The 20,154-nt window shown below is 36.4% G+C and overlaps 1 protein-coding gene across 3 annotated transcripts in view; it reads left to right on the forward strand.

Annotated features, from left to right (window-relative positions):
• Positions 1-20,154, forward strand: part of LOC311294954 (ladderlectin-like) — a 69,439-nt gene that overhangs the window by 17,396 nt on the left and 31,889 nt on the right. The window contains exons 3-9 of one of the 3 annotated variants that reach the window (XM_084416078.1): positions 9,284-9,366; positions 12,588-12,644; positions 12,772-12,839; positions 13,030-13,160; positions 14,215-14,340; positions 14,524-14,635; positions 14,811-15,039. In XM_084416078.1, coding sequence (XP_084272204.1) covers positions 12,779-12,839; positions 13,030-13,160; positions 14,215-14,340; positions 14,524-14,635; positions 14,811-14,878 — 498 coding nt within the window. In that variant the 5' untranslated portion in view covers positions 9,284-9,366; positions 12,588-12,644; positions 12,772-12,778 and the 3' untranslated portion in view covers positions 14,879-15,039. Of the gene's footprint in view, positions 1-8,763; positions 9,065-9,283; positions 9,587-9,819; positions 10,299-12,573; positions 12,645-12,771; positions 12,840-13,029; positions 13,161-14,214; positions 14,341-14,523; positions 14,636-14,810; positions 15,040-20,154 lie in introns of those variants that run through there. The other 2 variants (XM_084416077.1, XR_014628152.1) reach the window with 2 other exon arrangements.

Here is a 20,154-nt window from a genome sequence, read left to right on the forward strand (position 1 = left end):
TGGAGGAAAAATATTGCGTTCCCTCACACATATGTTTGTGTTCCACTGAGAATCTTTGCATTCGTTCACAAAGAGATCAAAACTTTCTAGTAATTGCAAAGTTTCTTGGTGGATTGTTAAACATTTAGGAGAGAACACAAAAGCATTGACTTTTCCTCCCATCTAATATTTGTTTTCTTCTACCATGTCCTTTTAAAGACACCACACTATCTGGTGGTGAATTCACAAATTATTATCACGATTATTTTTGTAATTTTACATAAGCTACATTTGTATGTTTAAGAAAACAGAAATTGTAGAAATAATACAGTTAGTAAAAAAAAGAGAATTACTGTAATTTGTCATTAATTACATAATACTTAAAAATAACAGCTGAATTGTTAATTTTACAGTTATTGTAATTTTACAGAGTTTTGAGTATAATTTAAAATGAAAGAAAATGACTGTAAAAGATTATTTTCTGTAAAATTAGATTTGTTTTACAATGTAACAAATTAAAGAAACGAATATTAAACTCACAATAGACAGTGAGACTGAAACTCTTGCTCAGATTTCTGATCATCTCTAGTTTATAAACTCCAGCATGTTCAGTTGTGGTGTTTGTGATGGTCAGAGATCCAGTTTGATCGTCCAGCTTCAGTCTGTCTCTGAATCTCCCATCAGGAACATCATCATATACAGTGATTCTGTCGTCCAGTACATTGATTTCAGCTATTAAAGTGTTTTCATCTCCAAACCTCCACAGAATCTGATCTTCATCCATCATCTCAGTAAGATCAGAGTTTAGAGTGACTGAATCTCCCTCCATCACTGACACTGACTTCACTACATCTGTGTTAGCAAACACTCCTGGAGAACAGAGAGACAGAGAGTTTGTAGATTAAAGCTAAATTTATGTCAGTATTTTGTAACTATTTCAAAGAGAAGTGAAGAACAAACAGACGAGTAGCACAGACAGACAAAAAAAAATAAACAAACCAAAAAAAAAAAAACTAAATGAAAAGAAAAGAAAAATCAACAGACAGTAGAAGAAATGGGAATAACTGGTGATTACCGTTTAGGAAAACAATATTTATATTCAGTACAAAACTCCTGGCCTTTGTATTTAGAGATTATGAATTCTTTGTTTACTGATGTTGCACTACAGAAATAACTGTTTAGAAGATTTTCTGCCTCAAGACTTTAAAACTAGTTGTATATTTGCTTCAAATATTTGACCGGGATATTCAGAAGAGTGTGTTTCTGATTGAATCTGTTCATAATGTGATGATCCAGATTCTGAATGATGATCTAAATCCATTACCCTTTATGAAAAGCAGAGCATAAACTAAATCAGTAAAAACAATGATATAAAAACACTTACCGAACCGTTGCCACAAACACAAGCTGAACAAAACGCCAACATGAACCATTTTCTTTGAGCACTGTAACATTGTAATGTAAATCTCTGATAGAAGTGTGATATTAATATAGTGTGTGTGTGTGTGTGTGTGTGTGTGTGTGTGTGTGTGTGTGTGTGTGTGTGTGTGTGTGTGTGTGTGTGTGTGTGTGTGTGTGTGTGGTCCTCCCCCATCAGGACCACCTATCAGAGACCACACACTAGATGTCTCAATATACAGCATTTATTAAGACTCACTTAATACGGCATTCTGTTACACAGGCAGTTATTAAAATGATACATTTGCAGAATTCTATCTTTTCTTTCTTAGAATATAAAGGAAATAAAAGGAAATAGGAAATAAAGACACTCTTTACCCACAAACAACTGACACACACATCAATGTGCCTAACAATAACACACACAGGTTTTCCACACATCAGGTCGAAGTTCTCTGTAAATAAATGAGACCGCAGAGGTTTCGCTTTGACACACAAACTGAGCTTCTGGTGTCACTGAATCATGTTCATTCTCTGAGCTAGAAAAGAACATGCGCTGTGGTTTCTCTGTTTAAATAGAATGTGGGGTTTTTTTTAAAAGAAAAAAAAAAGGTTTTGAAAATGTTTGGGTGATTTGTTTACCATGTAATTAGTTCTAGTCTGACACATTCAAGCCTGTTTGCACATCAGTTGTGAACATGATTTGTCACTGAAGCTGGATTTGCAGCTTTCTATAGCAAATACATACATTTATGAAAGCATGAATTGAAAACGTGCAACTTGAATGCAATTTTTGGGGGGTGTATGCATGGGGGTAAATTCATCATCACCTACATTCACTGGCTAAAGTTACTCCATGAATTGCATCCTAATTCATTACAATAGTTTAGGTTTGTGCAGGACTCATGTTATGAAGTTCCAAACATATGTTCGGGGAGGAGCCTAATCATTCAGTCCTGTCAATCATCATTTCAAGCTCATATATCAGCCATCATTGAGAGACATCCAGCTGCAGAACCGCAGCACCAGTAGTTTCTCTCTCAAAGTGAGGGGCAGAGCTTATAGTGTTGTGCTACCTATACATGTCATTTTTGTTTTATTAAATATGATCTATTTTATTATTTTAATTGGATTGATATGTAAATTATTTAATAACAATACTTTTAAGTAAAGTCACTTTTCAATTCATAAGATATAACAACGCATTCTCATCCTAGGGCGTCAAATACTGACGCTTTTGACAATTCGTCAACATCCGACGCACATGGCACCCTTTAGCGTCAGTATGAGACGCAGATTATGGGTAGGTTTAGGTCTGGTGTAGGGTTAGGGTTAGACCGCCAGGAGGCGCCTTCTGGCCCATATTTATCTGCGTCTCATATTGACGCTAAAGGGTGTCATGTGCGTCAGATTTTGACGAATTGTCAAAAGCGTCAGAATTTGACGCCTAGGGATATAATGATGTACAATAAGCAATATTCTACTAAATTAATCATGTTCATAGATGATACAATCAATATTTTGTTGTTCATACAAGAATGACGTAGAATACGGTCAGTTGTCTTGACTGTACTAAAATGCTCATGTGCATGATTACTTTCACTAACTTTCACTGAATGGCTGAAATAAGATCTGTGGTGAACACAAGCTCAAGACACTTTCACGTTTTATTCTACGACATAAAATACATCAGTATTACCACACACGCGATTTTTGAAACCTGTTACATATCTTGCAAAAGTTGGTTGCTAACAATTGGCAAAATGAGACAACATCGAGGAGATTAAACGTCATCACGCTGAACAGGTAAACTCAGTCCACTTTTACAGCATCGTTATGATTATAATTATGCTCATTAAACTATTATACCTCAAACGTTCTAAAAACTGAGAGAGTTGTCGGAAGCTTAGTGATGGTGCGGTTGAAGTCTGGGGCCGTGGGTTAGTTTGAGTATAGCCTACCTTTACTTTTGTTTTTCTGGCGACTGCGTTTAGGCTTCAAAATTCATAAAAGTTGTGTTCATTTGTGATAACTATCTTGATGGACAAAACGTGCAAGTATCACAAACTCAGCGAACTGCCGATTGGCCTACTAATTGGCATCTGCACCACTGTATATGGCGGACGGCTTACGTATAGCAGCCAGACACTAATGAGGCGTCTATGTGTATATAACTATGGTCTATAGAGTGCAAGTTCCCGCCCCCTTTTTCAGTGGTGCTGCGGTTCCAGAAATATTTTTTCCATAAATGTTGGATTTTGAGTTTCTCCATTTAGTTTGATGAATACAACATTTTCCTAATAACAAAAACAAATCCAAAATATATATTTTTGTCATCTTCATTTGAATAAAGTAACAGATATAAGACTACATTTAAGACTAGGTTGAGATTCATTTTAACACCTAGAAATTGAGACATCTCACAACAAAAGAAAGATGAACAGGGACATTAAAAAAATAAATGCACAATTGACCCTCTTTCCCAATTACAAAAAGAGATAGGCCTAATTGTTATTAATATCCAGGCAAGCGGCAACCTCCCCGTCTCTCTCTTGAAACCAACACGGAAGTGAGTTAAACTGCAATTCGTTGACTGGCCGCTTGAGGCTGTTGTCAGAAGTGAGTCAAATCTGTATCTCCCCCATGTTAAAATGCCAAATTTTACAGCAGAAAAAAACGTGTTTAAAGCCTGGTGTCTATATGTGGATTTGGTCTATACAGCTAATTTTGCCCTTCATAACAACTGTGAGGGGGGTGAATTATTTTATAACTCGTCCGTTTAGTTGATTAATATTTAAATTTAAGGGTGTGGCCAAGCCACTTGAGTGACAGATGGATTGCCGCTGTCAGTGCTAGCCGTTTGTCTGCTGTTACTAGCCGTCACTTCACCTCAGCAATGTTAGCTGCTGAACTTGCCATCTCTGCAGTGTTTGTGCTTTTTTTCGGGATTATTATTTCATACTTGGGTAACGTTACAAAGCCCACGTCTTTGGATTCCGTCGTTATCGTTCGAGAGAACAACCAGCGCTGTATTTCAGTTGTTTTCCTCTGTGAACATGCACTAATGGATGTCTGACAATTTCGTTGCTTTTTGGGGTTTTCAAATTTAAAACGTCAATAAATGCTCGTTCGTTCTGCTCCCATGGAACAGATGGATTATAATATGCTTATGTAAGTTACCGTCAGATGAAATCATGCGGGCGTCGGCGCTTTCTCCGTCCGTGAATGAGCGCGGATTTTCTAGCGCATTTACTTGCACTTCAAAGGCAATATATCTATGGTTTAACGGTTAAACCATAACCCATTTGAGAGACGGCCAACATCAGAATTTAAAATGGACTGAATAAGCTTTCTACGAACTTGAGCGATGCCGCGCTGACGGACCATGAAAGAGTGACGGACATGTATGCACATAAAGCACTGTCACACACAAACACTCTCGAAGTAATACACAGTCTCACTTGTAGCCATGTCTTTTAACTATTATAATATTTCGAAGGGCAAAAATAGGAACGTTTAATTGGCTTTACATCATCAGCTAACTCGATCACGTCGAGCTAGGTGATTTCAGATAGCCAGGCTCCTCAGCTCCACTCACGCCCCGCCTGTTTGTCTATTTTCTGTATTCCGGGAGTGACGCCAGGCCAAGATGGCGACGGCCGGCTCCGCCCACTTTAGGCTTCAAAAATGCTCTTCAGAAACCTACGGGTGACGTCACGGACACTACGTCCATATTTTTTTACAGTCTATGTATCCAGGTCAAAACTCTCTAATGTGTCTTTTCCTCGCATTCTTGACAGGAGCTAAAACAGAAAAGGAAGGAAAGGCGTGTTGCTAAAAAAAGAAGACAAAGACAAATGAGTGTGTTGCTTTCCCTTTACAACTTTAACTTAATAGAAAGTAAGCGATGATGTTCCATGAGTGACGTATCAGCAATACTTCTTCTTCTTGTGTTTGTGTGTTCTATGACAGAAGGAGTTTACCGCCTCCTACAGGACTAGTGCAGTCAGCATGGGGAAGATCAGTTGTTCTGAAAGCTCTTCTGTTTTTACAGACATGTCAGAATCAAAATGTTATAAACAATAAGTAAATCAATAATCACAGAATTCAAAAGGTGAAGTGATGTTTATTGAGAAAAGCGCTATACAAATAAACAAAAAGTGTTTGTAATTTATATATATTATGTCCTGTAAAAACAGAAAATGTGCAGTGTTTTTAGTATGTAAACATGATTTTCTTAGTTATCATGCAGAAGAAATGACAGAACAGAATGTTTTTAGATTAAACTGCATGTGGATTCAAGTTTTTAATCATTGAATTTGATCATGAGCAGAAGGATTCAAAGAAAATTAATATTTAACTTATGCAAAAACACATATATTATAAAATAGCAAAGCACACAAGCAGCACAGACCGTACATGAATGTGATTCACTGCAGACTCGAGCAGCTCAAAGTAAACCTCTACTGACTTCAGTACAGAGATGTGGTTTGATGTGTTGAAAATAAACAGCTTCCGCATCAGTGTGTCTATATTCAGACGTGTGGTTTGTGTGTGTGTGATCGACTGATGGAACTTCTCATGGTTTTAAACCCTTAGTGACCATTCGACCATTCCACACTTTTAACAGCAAAATATTGATTATAGGCCTACAGAAGAAATGTATGGCTGCTTGCAAAATAAACAAACAAACAAACAAACAAACAAAAATCTTAAAAGGTAATACTTCCGGTCCACCACCTACAACAGTGTAATACTAATACAGAGGAATATTAATAACCAGTGGAAGAGTAGCAGTACGTGTGAAGTAAGAGGGCGGTCTCAAATATTATTGGTGGAGGAATCAGACGCAGTAACACTATCTCACAGTTTAACACTGTCCTGTTAGTTCACAGTCTCTCTGTCTCTGAAGTGTTCACATATAGTGCTATTATCTGAAAATGCTTCACATGTTTGTGTTGTTCTGCGTGTGCCGTCTGGTCGGTGAGTTATAATCATATTCAGTTTAAGACTTTAGTTTTAATACATTATATTGACAGATTTAATACGTTAGGGATAATGTAGATCGAGGCGGTTGTTATAGTGAATACAACCCCGACAGGCTGATCAGGACCCCGACGTGAAGCGGAGCTTGAATCAGCCTGAAGGGGTTGTATTCTCTATAACCGCCTCGATCTACATAATCTCGCTTATTACATGGCTACCTACCAAATAAATCAATAATTTGACACAAAATATTGATTTAAAAAGGAGTTTATTGATTTAAAAATGATAGTATTGCTTCCGCTAAAGAAAATAGTCTGTTCCGTCTCTACGGTTAGAATCCTGCGTCCATAGCAACGCTCTGTTTTTCATGGCAACGGTGTGTTATACTTCGCAGCGTCTGTTATCAAGAAATAACACACCGCATTCTACATTAGAATTCAACCAAGCCATGTAATAAAGAGCCATAAGTACTTTTGATGAAACTAACCAAAAATCTAATTTAAATCATGGGGCAGGTGCAAAAACAGTAGAATCAGTTTGTAAACAATAACATCAAATGATTAGGGGAGAGTGGGGTGATTTGTGCCAGGGGGGAAGTAGTTCCACCCTTGTTTCTGGAAAACCATAGAAGAAATTGGTCATGTGACCACATAATTTTGAATAGCAATCACTTTTACTCGTCCTCCAAAGAAGAGAGACACATGGCATGAGAGTTAAGCATATTTTAGTGCAAAAAACTGTTTTTTCCCTTTCAAAGTAAAATTTCTATGATTAAGGTTTTTTGATTGTAGTGTCTGAACAATTATAGACAAGTTTGAAAACATTTCACACATGTTTTAGTGCTTTAGTAGGCTACACAATGAGTCTATACAGTTAGCATGATGTTAGCTCTTAACTGCTGGATCATGCTAGTTTTTCAAACTTGTGGGTCTGGGGTGATTTGTGCCAAAGGGCCTGGGTTAAGTTGTGCCAGATCCAGACCACGTAGACCTACATACTCACAGGGGATAATCTTGAGAAGTGAGGAGATGGGCATGCCTCATCATTGTTTGACTTAGGCCTGCCTGCTATTTGTTTAATTTAGCTAACACTGATTTCAGTTTTGAGTTTGCACTGTGTTATTAAAGAGAAGTTTTATTCCGTTTTTAAGTGGCCTATGTCACAATAGGATGTTTAGAAATTAGCCTAGTCACTTTATTCTTATATGTTACATAATTGACAGACAGTGCTATGCCAACAGGCATCTATTGCCAAAGCCTGTTTGCCTGAAATGATTCACAAATATCATATATTGTGTTGCTATGGTGCTCTAAATCAATGGTTGCTAGGGCGTAGCTTGATAGCTTCACAATGATCCTGAAAGACTGATTGGTCGTCTGAGTAAAATGAGCCCGCCCCCTTGTCTCTATGACACTGTGATCCAGAGTTATGTTCAATACAAAATCCCTATGCAATTGACCATAGTAGGAAAAACGCATGCTATGGTATTCCAGGGTGACAATATCTAAATAAACCTTAAATGAGTAATTTTGTATTGAATTTATCTTGCTTTCATATAGAATTACGGTTCATAACATTAAAATGTTCTGTTTTACTTCAGAAATCACTGGCACAATTTACCCCCAATGTATTCCCCCAAAGGCACAACTTCCCCCGCACCAGGGGCAAGTTGTGCCATGAGACCACTTTTTTCCCAAGAGTTATATTTCTGAAACAATTTATTTCAGATCCAAAGTTATTGTTCTCAGGGATGCACCACATCCTGAAATATATGTACATCCTTAAGTTGAAGGAATTACTGCCATGGCCTCACTTTAAAGTCACTTTGAGTAAAAACTGGCACAACTCACCCCACTCTCCCCTACTGGTTAATCTTGCTACTCTGAAGTTTATTTTACTGTTTGTTGTGTATTTTCTGGTTTCTTAATTAAAAAAAAAAAATGACATGAACATTAATACAAAATTTTGAAACTAAGAGAGAACTATATATTTTCATATGTGCAAGTACTAAGTAATGTCAAGGGCTTTAAGGGCTGTTCATTTGGGCCTTTTAGTTCAAGTATGTTTCTCTGTGAAACATTAGTGGAGTATTTTTCATCTGCTTTTCCTGATTTGCTCTATGTGGATTCCCATAACCCTTCATTCTCCAGAGCAGAGGTACTGAAGGAGCCAATCAGATTTAAGATGAGACACAATCACCCGTGTGGCTCCTCCCACAGATCACCTGTATTGTGATAACAGTGTATTGATAACTAAAAATAACTTCACAAAATAATTTAATCACTGGCTACTTCTGTGTCTGTGCTGCTGTTCTTCATTACCGTTAGAAAAATTGGTCTATTTAAGAAAATCAGTTATTAATCTGTGACTCTGTTCGGTGTGTTTGCTAACACAGATGCAGTGAAGTCAGTGTCAGTGATGGAGGGAGATTCAGTCACTCTAAACTCTGATCTTACTGAAATAGATGATGATCTGATTCTGTGGAGGTTTGGAAATGAAAACACTTTAATAGTTCAAATTAATGTACAGGACGACAGCATCACTGTATATGATGATGTTCTTGATGGGAGATTCAGAGACCGACTGAAGCTGGACGATCAAACTGGATCTCTGACCATCACAAACACCACAACTGAACATGCCGGAGATTATACACTACAGATGAGCAATGTGATCAAGAGTTTCAGTCTCACTGTCTTTGGTGAGTTAAATATCTGTTTTTAGCATCAAAGTGGGTGTATCTGAATTATTAAAATGACAAAATCATTTCAATTAAGCATCATTTTCCTCTCTGATATTTCTCAATATATGTAAATAATAATCTTTTATATGGAGAGGAATGAAGATCACACGAGACACTGACTGACGCTGCTGCTGCAATAAACACTTTCTAAACTATTCACTTTTTTCTCTTTTCCAGCTCGTCTGCCTGTTCCTGTCATCAGCAGAGACTGTTCACACTGTTCTTCATCACCATCATCATCATCATCATCATGTTCATTGGTGTGTTCATCAGTGTTGAATGTGTGTGATGCGACTCTCTCCTGGTACGCAGGAATCAGTGTATTGTCCAGCATCAGTGTGTGTGATCTCAGCATCAGTCTCTCTCTACCTCTGGAGGTGGAATATCAGGATAAAAACACCTACAGCTGTGTGCTGAACAATCCCATCAGCAACCAGACCACACATCTGGACATCAACACACTCTGTCACACATGTGCAGGTACCACAGCTCTGATGATATTAGTTGATATCAACCCTGATATCATAGCATTTATTCACTGAATTAATTTAAAGAATGAAGGAGCTTCTGTCATCATTTACTTGTGTCTTTCTAAACAGTTTTTACCTTCTTTTTCTTGTGTGGAGCACGAAACAAGATCTTTTTTAGGTCATGACAGAGACTAATATCAGCTTGTTGAAAATCTTAATTTAATTTATCATTTCTTTCATTAGTTTCTCCAGAAGGCCACGCCCCCTGTTGTGATTCAGTTGAAGCTGTGCTCCGATTGGTCGTCACTGCGCTGATGGGCGTGGCTTCTGTGGCTGCTGCTGTTCTTCTGGTCAATGACGTCAGAGCTTCAAGAGGATAACAGGAGAAAAAAGAACATACATTATAAATAGTGTGACATATATTGCATATATTGTTTTAAAATAAGTGTGGTCTAATTGTTTAATGTTTGAAATGCTTTACTCTGAACTGGATTGTAAAGGGTTTATTACTCAAATCTGGTGTATTGGGCCATCTGGTGGCCAAAATGATACGATAAGTATTCTTGAATATTTCATTTTATTCTTTAATGTCATCCATTTTTTCTTCTTAATTTATGTTTTGTTGCTGTTTTCATTTTGTAGTAGGCTATAATTGTATGCAGCAACGCCACAAATACAAGTGTAAAACTGTCACACCAATAAATCCATGTAGAATTGAAGAGAAAACTGAATATTGCTTATTGAACTGATAAACAGCTATGAATCATACATAGGCCTAAATGATAATTTTAGGGTATAATACAAGAGTCAGAATTGTTCATCATAAACATTACAGATATTACATCTTTAAAGACGGGATCAAAGACTGGAAGAGCATTTCAACTTCTGAGACTTTTGACCTTGTTTTGATGATACAGAGTAACCACATTCATTAATCTGTATGTTGATGGGCATTTTCGAAATACTGCTTCATGAAGCTTCGAAACAATCGAAACGAATCTTTTGTTTTGAATCTGTGGTTCGGAGCCATAGACAGTAAGAAAATATGGACGTAGTGTCCGTGACGTCAGCCGTAGGTTTATGAAGAGCATTTTTAAGCCGAAAGTGGGAGGAGCCAGCCGTCGCCATCTTGTTATCGCGTCACTTCGGGATAAACGAAAATGGGCAAAAAGGCGGGATTAGCTGAACTGCTAGTAGTGAAAGGAGCGGCAATACATACCCTATTTAAAGGTATTTCGGACACAGCTGGTCGGGATTAATGGGAACGCCCACAAAAATGTCATATCCGTTTATGCCCTGGGGGACACCTAGCTATTCGAATCAATGCACATAGACCTTGTTAGGTGCTTGATCTTTACTCTTTGTAATGATTATGAGTTTTGCTTGGCCTTCTGCACCTCTAATATATATTTTTTTTAAAACCCGACCTGAAGTTTTATACTGCCAAATAAACAGCTGTTCGTCTAATCAAAAAGCCTGTGCAATACGTCCATTATTTAAACATTTGCACTACATGATGCTGGTATTAATGTAAAGATGAAAACATAAGAGATTTCATTACTTGCAATGGCAAACGTTTTTTGAACAAAAACAGCAATAAAATGCTTGTCACAGGACTCAAACTGCGTCAGAAAATCAGCCGATTTATCATTAACACAGTTTTTCATGTTGAGCTATCACATAGCGACTGAATGCGTGAAGTTACTGATGAACAAAACATTCAAAAGTTTTTATTTCATTATGGGAATTGCTGGGCTCATGTTTGTGCCTCACGCTCACAAGCTGATATAGTTGATGGACCCCATTGACTTCCATAGTATTTTTTTTTCCTACTATGGAAGTCAGTGGGGTTCATCAACTCTCTGGTTACCAACATTCTTCAAAATATTTGCCTTTGTGTTCAACAGAAGAAAGAAATTCATACTGGTTTGAAACAACTTGTGGGTGAATAACTAACTATGACCACAGTGATTGGCTGATGGGGGAGGAGTCTCTCAGTGATAGAAATATTGTAGAACGAGGTATCATGTTGCCATATTCAAATTAATATTTTAAAATAAAATGTTTCCATATTCAAATAAAGGTTTAATAATGTAGGCTAAGTTCCTGTTAAATGTCTGCATCTTGAGAGATTGCAGAATTCAAGCAAAAAAATTAAATATATAAGCAAATTTCAGGAGGAGCATGTTCAAATGGTCTAATCAGCTCGAGAGGAGGCATATATACAGCCGAGAGCCAACTCACCAAGTTACCTCGACAGTTTAAAAACCAAAACATTTTACATTTTAAAAAAACTTTATTTGAATATGGTATTCCTGAGTAAAAGTTGGTCTCAGCAGCTCTGTGAATAGATTTTAAGAGGAAACTCTTAAAAAATAACTTTTATTGCCATTTAGGAGAACTCTTAAAGAATAGATAGAATAGTTTTCGAGAAATCTATCTATCTAGGCCATCTATTTAGGCCATAGTCTATCTTACCTTATTGTTGTTGTTATGTTATCATTGTTATGATCAGTAACTTGTGGTTTTACGACATATAGAATGGATTTCCTCGAAGTGGTTTCCTTTGAGGAAATCAGTCCTACATTGTGTAAAATTTACAAACAAAGAGTGAGTGAAATGTACTTGAAACAGTGTATTGCAAAGTAAACTTCAAATGAGTAAGTAGAAATTACTCCACAAACTCTAACTGGCCAAGGTAAATTTACTTTGTTAATTTGACCTAACTTAGTTAATTCCATACATGTGACATTTCCTTAAAAAATATGAGTGCAAAGAAATTTTCAGTGAAGAACTAGACCTTGAACACTGGTCTCGCACACAAACAGGAACTCAAGACACGCACATACATTGAACATTTGACATCTCTTAATTACTACTATAAATGTATAACTAATATGCCAGAAATTATAAAGTTTGATATTTGACCCGGATGTTATTGCCTGATATTATGTGTATAAATATGACCCATCTTCATTTAATAGATATGAGAATGTTATGATGTTCCACAGGCTCTGGCTCTTCACAAAATCTTCCTCTGAGATTCTGACAACAATTTAACAACCAAAGTGAGTTCTGAATAAATGTTCTTCCTGAAGTATTTTTGTGCTTTGTGTTTAAATGCGTTGAGAACCGCAGTGTGCAGCATATATGAGTGCATGCAGACATTTAACTTTTCCTGCTTATTCCTCTCAGGTTCATCATGGCAATGCTGAAAAGTTGTCTGCTTCTTTTCATCATCTTCTCCATGGGGAATACAGAAGGTAACCAAGATATTTATTTGTAAAAACCCTTGCTATTTAAAAACATTTTGGAAATGTACAATATTCCATTGACTAATATTTGCATGATTGATAAGGGGTTTACAGTGTATAAAGTACACATATTTTAAGCACATAATCACAAAAACATAAAATAAGCTACATAAATAAAACATTAAAACATTCTTTGCAGTGAATGTTACAAGAAATGTTAATGGGCTGGAGGCAGTTGGATTAGCCAGAAGATGCCCCGCAGGATGGATAAAATATGGACTCCGATGTTACAAGTACTTTTCTCAATCGACTAACTGGATCACAGCAGAGGTAATGTGTTACAACAAGATGATTTGGTCACACTTTATATTAGGTGTCTTTAATTACATCTAAAAGACAGATGTAAAGACATGTATGTACACAATAAGTGCATTGTATCAAATTATTAATTTAAACTGATAAAAATGATTCTCTGGTGAAGTAAATGCTGCAGAAAAAAACTAATGTCATTTCTACATGGAAAAGTTAGTTCAGGCAAGACAAAACAAAGTCAATTCTATATAAGTACTCAATTCAAGCGTGTAGAAATTAAAAATTGTAAATATCAACGATATAAAATTAAGTAAAACCTATTAAACTTTTATAATACTAGTGTTCCCATCATGCACTGGGGCATGAATAATTCATAACTTTGACTTTTCACTGTTTTCCAGCTGTATTTACACCTTTTTATCATCGCTTTTTATCTATCGAATGTTACCGTCATTGAATATTGTGTACCAAGTATTGAGGTGTTCAGGTGCCATGATACTTCTTTTTTGTAGATTCAATATGTAATCTATTCAATATCTATTGTATTATTTATTAAGATGTTTCTAAGTAAAGCATACACTTTAAACGTGTGGTTTAATTCAGTGTTATGTTGTCTGAGTAAAAAGTAAATTTTGTTAAATTTACAAAAGTTTAAGTAGATGTTACTTAATTCTATATGTGAAATTAAATATTATTAAGTAATATTTACGTAAGTACTTCAATTAAATGTTAAGTGTAATTTAAATGTCAAACTAATTTTAAGCCCGATAGTAAGTAGATGTTACTTGATAATAACAGTTGTACAGAGCAGTAGCAGTAAAATTAACTTAAAATGTGTCAGTGCAAATTGTTACGAGAGTTTTATCAAGTAAATCACACAAATAATTGTTTTCAGTGATATTAGTTAAAGACACTTACATTAAAGTGGGAAGGCTATTTTTTTATAGTAGAACTTTATTTTCTCCAAATAAATAGAAAACTGGTACTGAGCAAATAATCAATCAGAGCAGACTTTGCTTTATGCTAATAAAGAATTGGTTTTGTATTGACAATGAAAAATCTGTCTCTTTAGAGAAACTGTCAAAGTATTGGTGCGAATCTCGCATCTGTGCGTAATAAACTGGAAAATGATTTCCTGCTGAGTCTGTTGCCTTCTCCTTCCACACGTTCTTGGATTGGTGCTCATGATGCTATACAAGTAAGTTCAACTGTGTGTCCTAAAGAGACGTATTCGTTAGTCTAAACTAAAATTTCTGCTTTAAACAGTAAAGGCAAAGTTTCTAATGAAGATAGTGTGACTTCAAATCTGAATTTAATTGGCTTCTTCTCGAAGTCTGACAACAGTAGTGCACTCTTTGTATTCACTCTCTTCACTCTTTAGGATGGACACTGGTTGTGGAGTGACGGAACTGTGTTTTTGTATACCAACTGGTGCACTGGAGAACCTAACAATGCTGGTGTTCCTGAGAACTGTTTGGAGATCAACCTTTATTGTAAGAATGCAGTCTGTTTTTTTAATACTTTCAGTTATAATTTAAAATCCAATTTCACATCATACAGTAACATGAAATGACTCACAAAGTGCCTTATGTTGAACGATCTATTTTATTTTGATTCTAACACCACTATAATGATCAGAATAACTTATTTCATTATTCCACCTTACAGCTCAACGTTGCTGGAACGATGAGCACTGTTCAAACTCAATGTCCCATATTTGTGTTAAGAACCTGTGAGACCGTCATGCTGCTCCACAGTTACTTTGATTGAACTATATTTACTACATCTTTCCGATATTATCTTTTCAAAAATGTTATTCTGAAATAAAATCTCTTCTAAACTTTAATCTCTTTTCAATATCTTCTCTGAAACACTCCACAAATTAATAAAAACATTGAAAAACCAAATTGGGCATTGTGGACAATAAAATTCATGTATGTAAAAATATAAGTATATTGTGTTGCAGGGTTTGAGGATATGGTTGTTAGAATGGCATTAAATTATGTCATCATCAGGGGCGGTGTAGCGAAGTCCCACTACAATCAAAAGTTCAGCTGGTTGAGGCACACCAAATATGGATCAGATTCCGATTCGAGAATCAGGAGTGTAGAGGAGATTCTTGATAATGAGGCATTTATTTACAATATTGATCTGGGGTATGCATCTGTGATTGTGTGTGGTCTACATAAAGAAATAAAGAGAAATAATTTACAATAATATTCGTCTAATATGTATGTCTCATTGCACTAATTCCACTCAGAAAATCAGCAACCATAATACAATAAATATAGTCCACTTAAATGTCAATATTAAGGAGTTTACACTCCTGTAAACAAACACTCGCGCTGTATCGGAGCAAAACACAATAGCTTGTCTGGTGATGACTCCAAGCAATGGAGTTTGAAAATCCAAGCAATATAAACATAGGAAATTACCGATCGCATGCACGACACATACTAATAAGGTATATATATATATATATATATATATATATATATATATATATATATATATATATATATATATATAAATATGAACTTACATGAACTTTTTTGCATGAACGCATTTACACAGAACAAACCCAACAGCATAAACATGATTTACTGTCATCTTCTACCGGTGTTTGTCGCTAATAACGGAACGTGCGGTAAACAAAAAAAAAAAAAAAACATTGTTCCCAGGACAGGCTTTCTGACAGGCAGGGTTTAAGCATGCTACAGCTGCACACATGCTTCATCATTGGCAAAGAATACATTTGCATTTTTGTTCCCTGGATTATAAGCACATATGATTTCTGTCTTATAAAATATCCCAATATTTTGGTGTGAGAAACCTCTGCAAACAAATCAGAGATTGAGTGAACTGTTTGAACGAATCAAACTGAAATACACACACAGTTTCAGACCATTTTCTAAAACTGTTTAATTAGATCAATAGTGATTTATTAACTATTCTGGAATTGCTAGTTTTGATTCTAAACAGCTGATAGAAAACACATAGGACATGTGCAGAACAATATATTCTCTGGTCGAAAGTATATCAATATCAGAGAAGGATTTATCAGCAATATTTTACTGGGGCACAGTGTGTATTTCAAAAAGGGTCCAGCGACGCCCCCAGATCTATATGGTATCACAATTTTAAACGGATGAAAATCATTTTAATTCAGCGATCTGCATCAAAATTGTATTTTCAAGGCAGCAAATTGGTTTTGGTTTAGGCCTATTTTTATTTGATTCAACTAGTTTTAATAACATACTTCATTTTATTTGTACATGGTCATCAGTTAATCTTGCACTTGCACAATTATTTTGCCAATTTATTATCTTCGAAATGTGAGGGATTTCAGTGAGCAAACATATGAGTTAGTACAAGTGAATCAGTGAATCGATTCTTGGATCCAAAAACATGTTCGTTCACGAACCAAATAATTGGCTTCAGCATGCCAACATTACAACTGTCCAAAGGATGCACTACATGTCTTGCATAGCTAGAACTGAAGGCAGAAGGTCTGGACTCCATAGCATATTTCATTGGCCAAGGACCACCCAGACATGGAAAGCATCCAATCACACTTTGTTTTGTTCCACATCATGTTTAGGGACATGAAAATGTAACCTCAATGTCAACAGACCAGTGTGTAAAACTCTTGGACGTATTTTAAATAATCTATGCTGCAAACTTTACATATTTTACATACTTTTGAAAATCCAGCGTTTAGTTGATGCTGATAAGCGCTCATTGTTACATTTGTAAAACACGACCGCATTGTTCTTCCATGAGTGGGTTTGGCGTCACGGCATCTATTGGTGCTTTCAAATCATGTCAAAAAGATCATATTTAGGAGTCAAACGCACATAAACGATACCACAAAGTCGTAAATACAAGTGGGAAGCTCTGCACGTGCTTCCAGTAAATGAGGTTTCATTACACCATAATTAGGTTTGTTTGAGATGAGCAAATTCTGCGCAGAACCGATCACCGGTGATCACCGCGGTTGCATGCCGGTTAGAAATGTGTCCGAGTGCGGCATATGCCTTGCTCTGATGTCATGGTGTATGTCAAAAAACTCTTGCGAGCTCAAGGCGAAAGTGTCGGATTCTGCAGTCGCTCGCAGTCGCTCTCCTCTCCACCGACTGCACTGATCAAAAGCAGGATGGGAAACGACTTGCTGACGACACAGCTTAATGCTCATTGGTTTAAACAACCGTGACGTATTGATCTCTTTTAAAGGAATAGTTCACCCAAAAATGAAATTTCTGTCATCATTTACTCTTCCTCAAGTTGTTCCAAACCTGTATGACTTTCTCTCTTCTGCTGAACACAAAATAAGTTATTTTGAAGAAAGTCGGTAACCAAACGACTGGACCCCATTGACTTCCATAGTAGGAAAAAAAAATACTATGGATGTCAATGGGGACCAGCAACTGTTTAATTACCAACCTTCTTTCAAATATATTCTTTTGTGTTTAGCAGAAGAAAGGAAGTCATACAGGTTTGAAACAACTTGAGGGTGAGTAAATGATGACAGAATTTTCATTTTTGGGTGAACTATCCCTTTAAAATGTTTGATTTTAAAACTGTAACGCTGGAAAAACTGGAAGAGAGGGCAACTCGCTAAGTGAACAAAGGAAATTAAAAGACGCAAGTCTCACCTCAGAATCATCCTAATCTACATTTATTTTCCTCTTCCCCCATCCCTTCTCCCTCATGCTGAGATCACCAAAATTCACCCAAGAATCTTTATGGTTTAATGTGAAAAATTATCATACAGTATTACACATGTTTGGAATCATTTGAAATGTCTCAGTGTGACTGGTACAAAGTTCTCATTGCCAAAGAAGTAAAACAAAAGGTAATAAAGGTTTTAAGAGTTTAGAGATAATTTGCACATAAAGGAGGGTGGTCTTCCAGGCAAATGGCATCCTGCTCTTAAAAGGTGTAACCTCTGAATGCAAATTCCCATTGTTAGCAAATGTTTCCATGTTAATCAACATCTGCCCCCAGTAAGTCTGGGACGGTGATTAATGTAAATTCCCACTGTGAACTCGTGTTTACATTTGAAAAGAGGTTTCTGCCTTGGTCTGAGTATTTAGGGAGATGCTGAAGAAGGCTGAAGAATATATAATGAGATCTGCCCATAATGTTGAGTGTCTTCCAGACACTCAGCATTATGTGTTTCTTGAGTCAGGTACATCTTTTTCTCTTTATTCCAGAGCATTTGTTTTGTATTGATTATCTTTAAACTGATTATGTAATTGGCATGATACATTTACCTGACATAATAAATTGGAAACATCTGATTTTTTTCTAACTGAGAGTTAAAAAGAATAGTCAAACATTCACTCACATTTAATGATGCACAGATATCATTAAAACCTTTCATTTATGGAGTCAGATGAAACGAGGTAATGGACATGAAAAAATTTATTTCATTTAATCAAATTACTTTGCCACGAGCAAAGACAGTAACGCGCAAAAACCTTCACCCACTGACCGGATGCCTCCATTGGGCCGATCGAGTTGGGCTTACAAAACTCTGATATCATGTTTTATATGTAGTATAAATTATGTGTGAATATTCCCAAACTCTTTGACAGTGCGATCATTGCGATATTTTATCTATGTATCGTATCTATGAAATATTTACCTAAGGAGCTCTGAAACACTGCCAGCGGGAAATTAAACAGGTTTTGCAAGAGAACGTAAAGGCTTTGAAAAATATTTTTTCCTCCCATCTCATATCCCTTTAGGGACTCTGTAAAAACTCAAACTAATGCAGTTCTCTTGATTATATTATTTGAACCATAATGATGTTGATTTCATGATTCTGATTGGGCAATGGGCATTCTTAAGGCTGGAACAACTATTCTACACTAAACAACTTTTGTCTAAATGTTTGCCCTCATTTGCAGTCTGCAGGAGTCAACATTAGTTGTAGAAAATCACAGTGTATATGTCAGGAACCAATCAGCAGCATCCCTCACCACACAACGATCACTCTCCCCAGAATTCTGATTACTCACACCTGTTCACAATTATCAACCTCATTCCACCAACACATAAAACACGCTGTAATACCCCAGTTCTCTGTCAAGCCTCCAACAGGAACTGATCCTTATCCTCTGGCTCTGATTCCTTGTGAAACCTGTGACTTCTGTGCGTAAAGTATACTCACCTGTGATTTACTAACCTCTGGCTTCTTGATCTGTGACCTCCAGGAACATGTTCAGTATCCATTTGTTACCTGACATCCAGCGGTCACCAGAGTTTCACTGAATCCCCTTGCCACTCGTTGAACCAACGCCAGAACCTGTAAGAGAAAGACCAGTATTAACATTCCAGAACGGATTGTTATTCAAATATCTGGAGTGTTTGAACTTACCTGTTGTGGATCCTCATCCTGTGTTTTCCTCACGTCTTCTCGCTCCTGATACTCACCATGATTTGTTGCACCATTTAATAAAGCTGTGTTATATTCACTTACCTCGATCTCTGTGTGTCTTGTATCCTGACACAAACTGAGATTTTTTTTTTATCTTCAGACTTTTCAGATTTTTATATCCAGCTGGAGGATAAACATGTAGGATATTTTGATCCAATTTTAGATGTTTACATCCGTATATGTCCATTTCTGCTTGAGACTAGTAGTTTATGGTCCTCAGTTGATTAGTGTTTGATGTTCCGATATTCTCTGTAAGCATTTACAAAGTCAGCAAGTGTATGATACCTACAGTATAGTGGTTTAAAATGTTCCGATTTTGAAAGTCGCGTCGCGTTTTCCAGCCTTCATTTTCTATTTTTTCTATAACCACACTACGCTGGAGTTAAGCAAGTTAGGCAAGGCAAGTTTATTTACATAACACATTTCATACACAATGGTAATTCAAAGTGCTTTACATAGAAGAAATTAAAACAATCAGTTTCAGCTTGAGCTTTGTTTGAGCTGTTTGCATGCTGTTTCATGAGATTTGTTACGGCGTGATGCTTGCTGTCCTGTCATAACTAAAAC

Source organism: Rutilus rutilus, assembly GCF_951802725.1.
Source record: "Rutilus rutilus genome assembly, chromosome: 8".
Lineage (NCBI taxonomy): Eukaryota > Metazoa > Chordata > Actinopteri > Cypriniformes > Leuciscidae > Rutilus > Rutilus rutilus.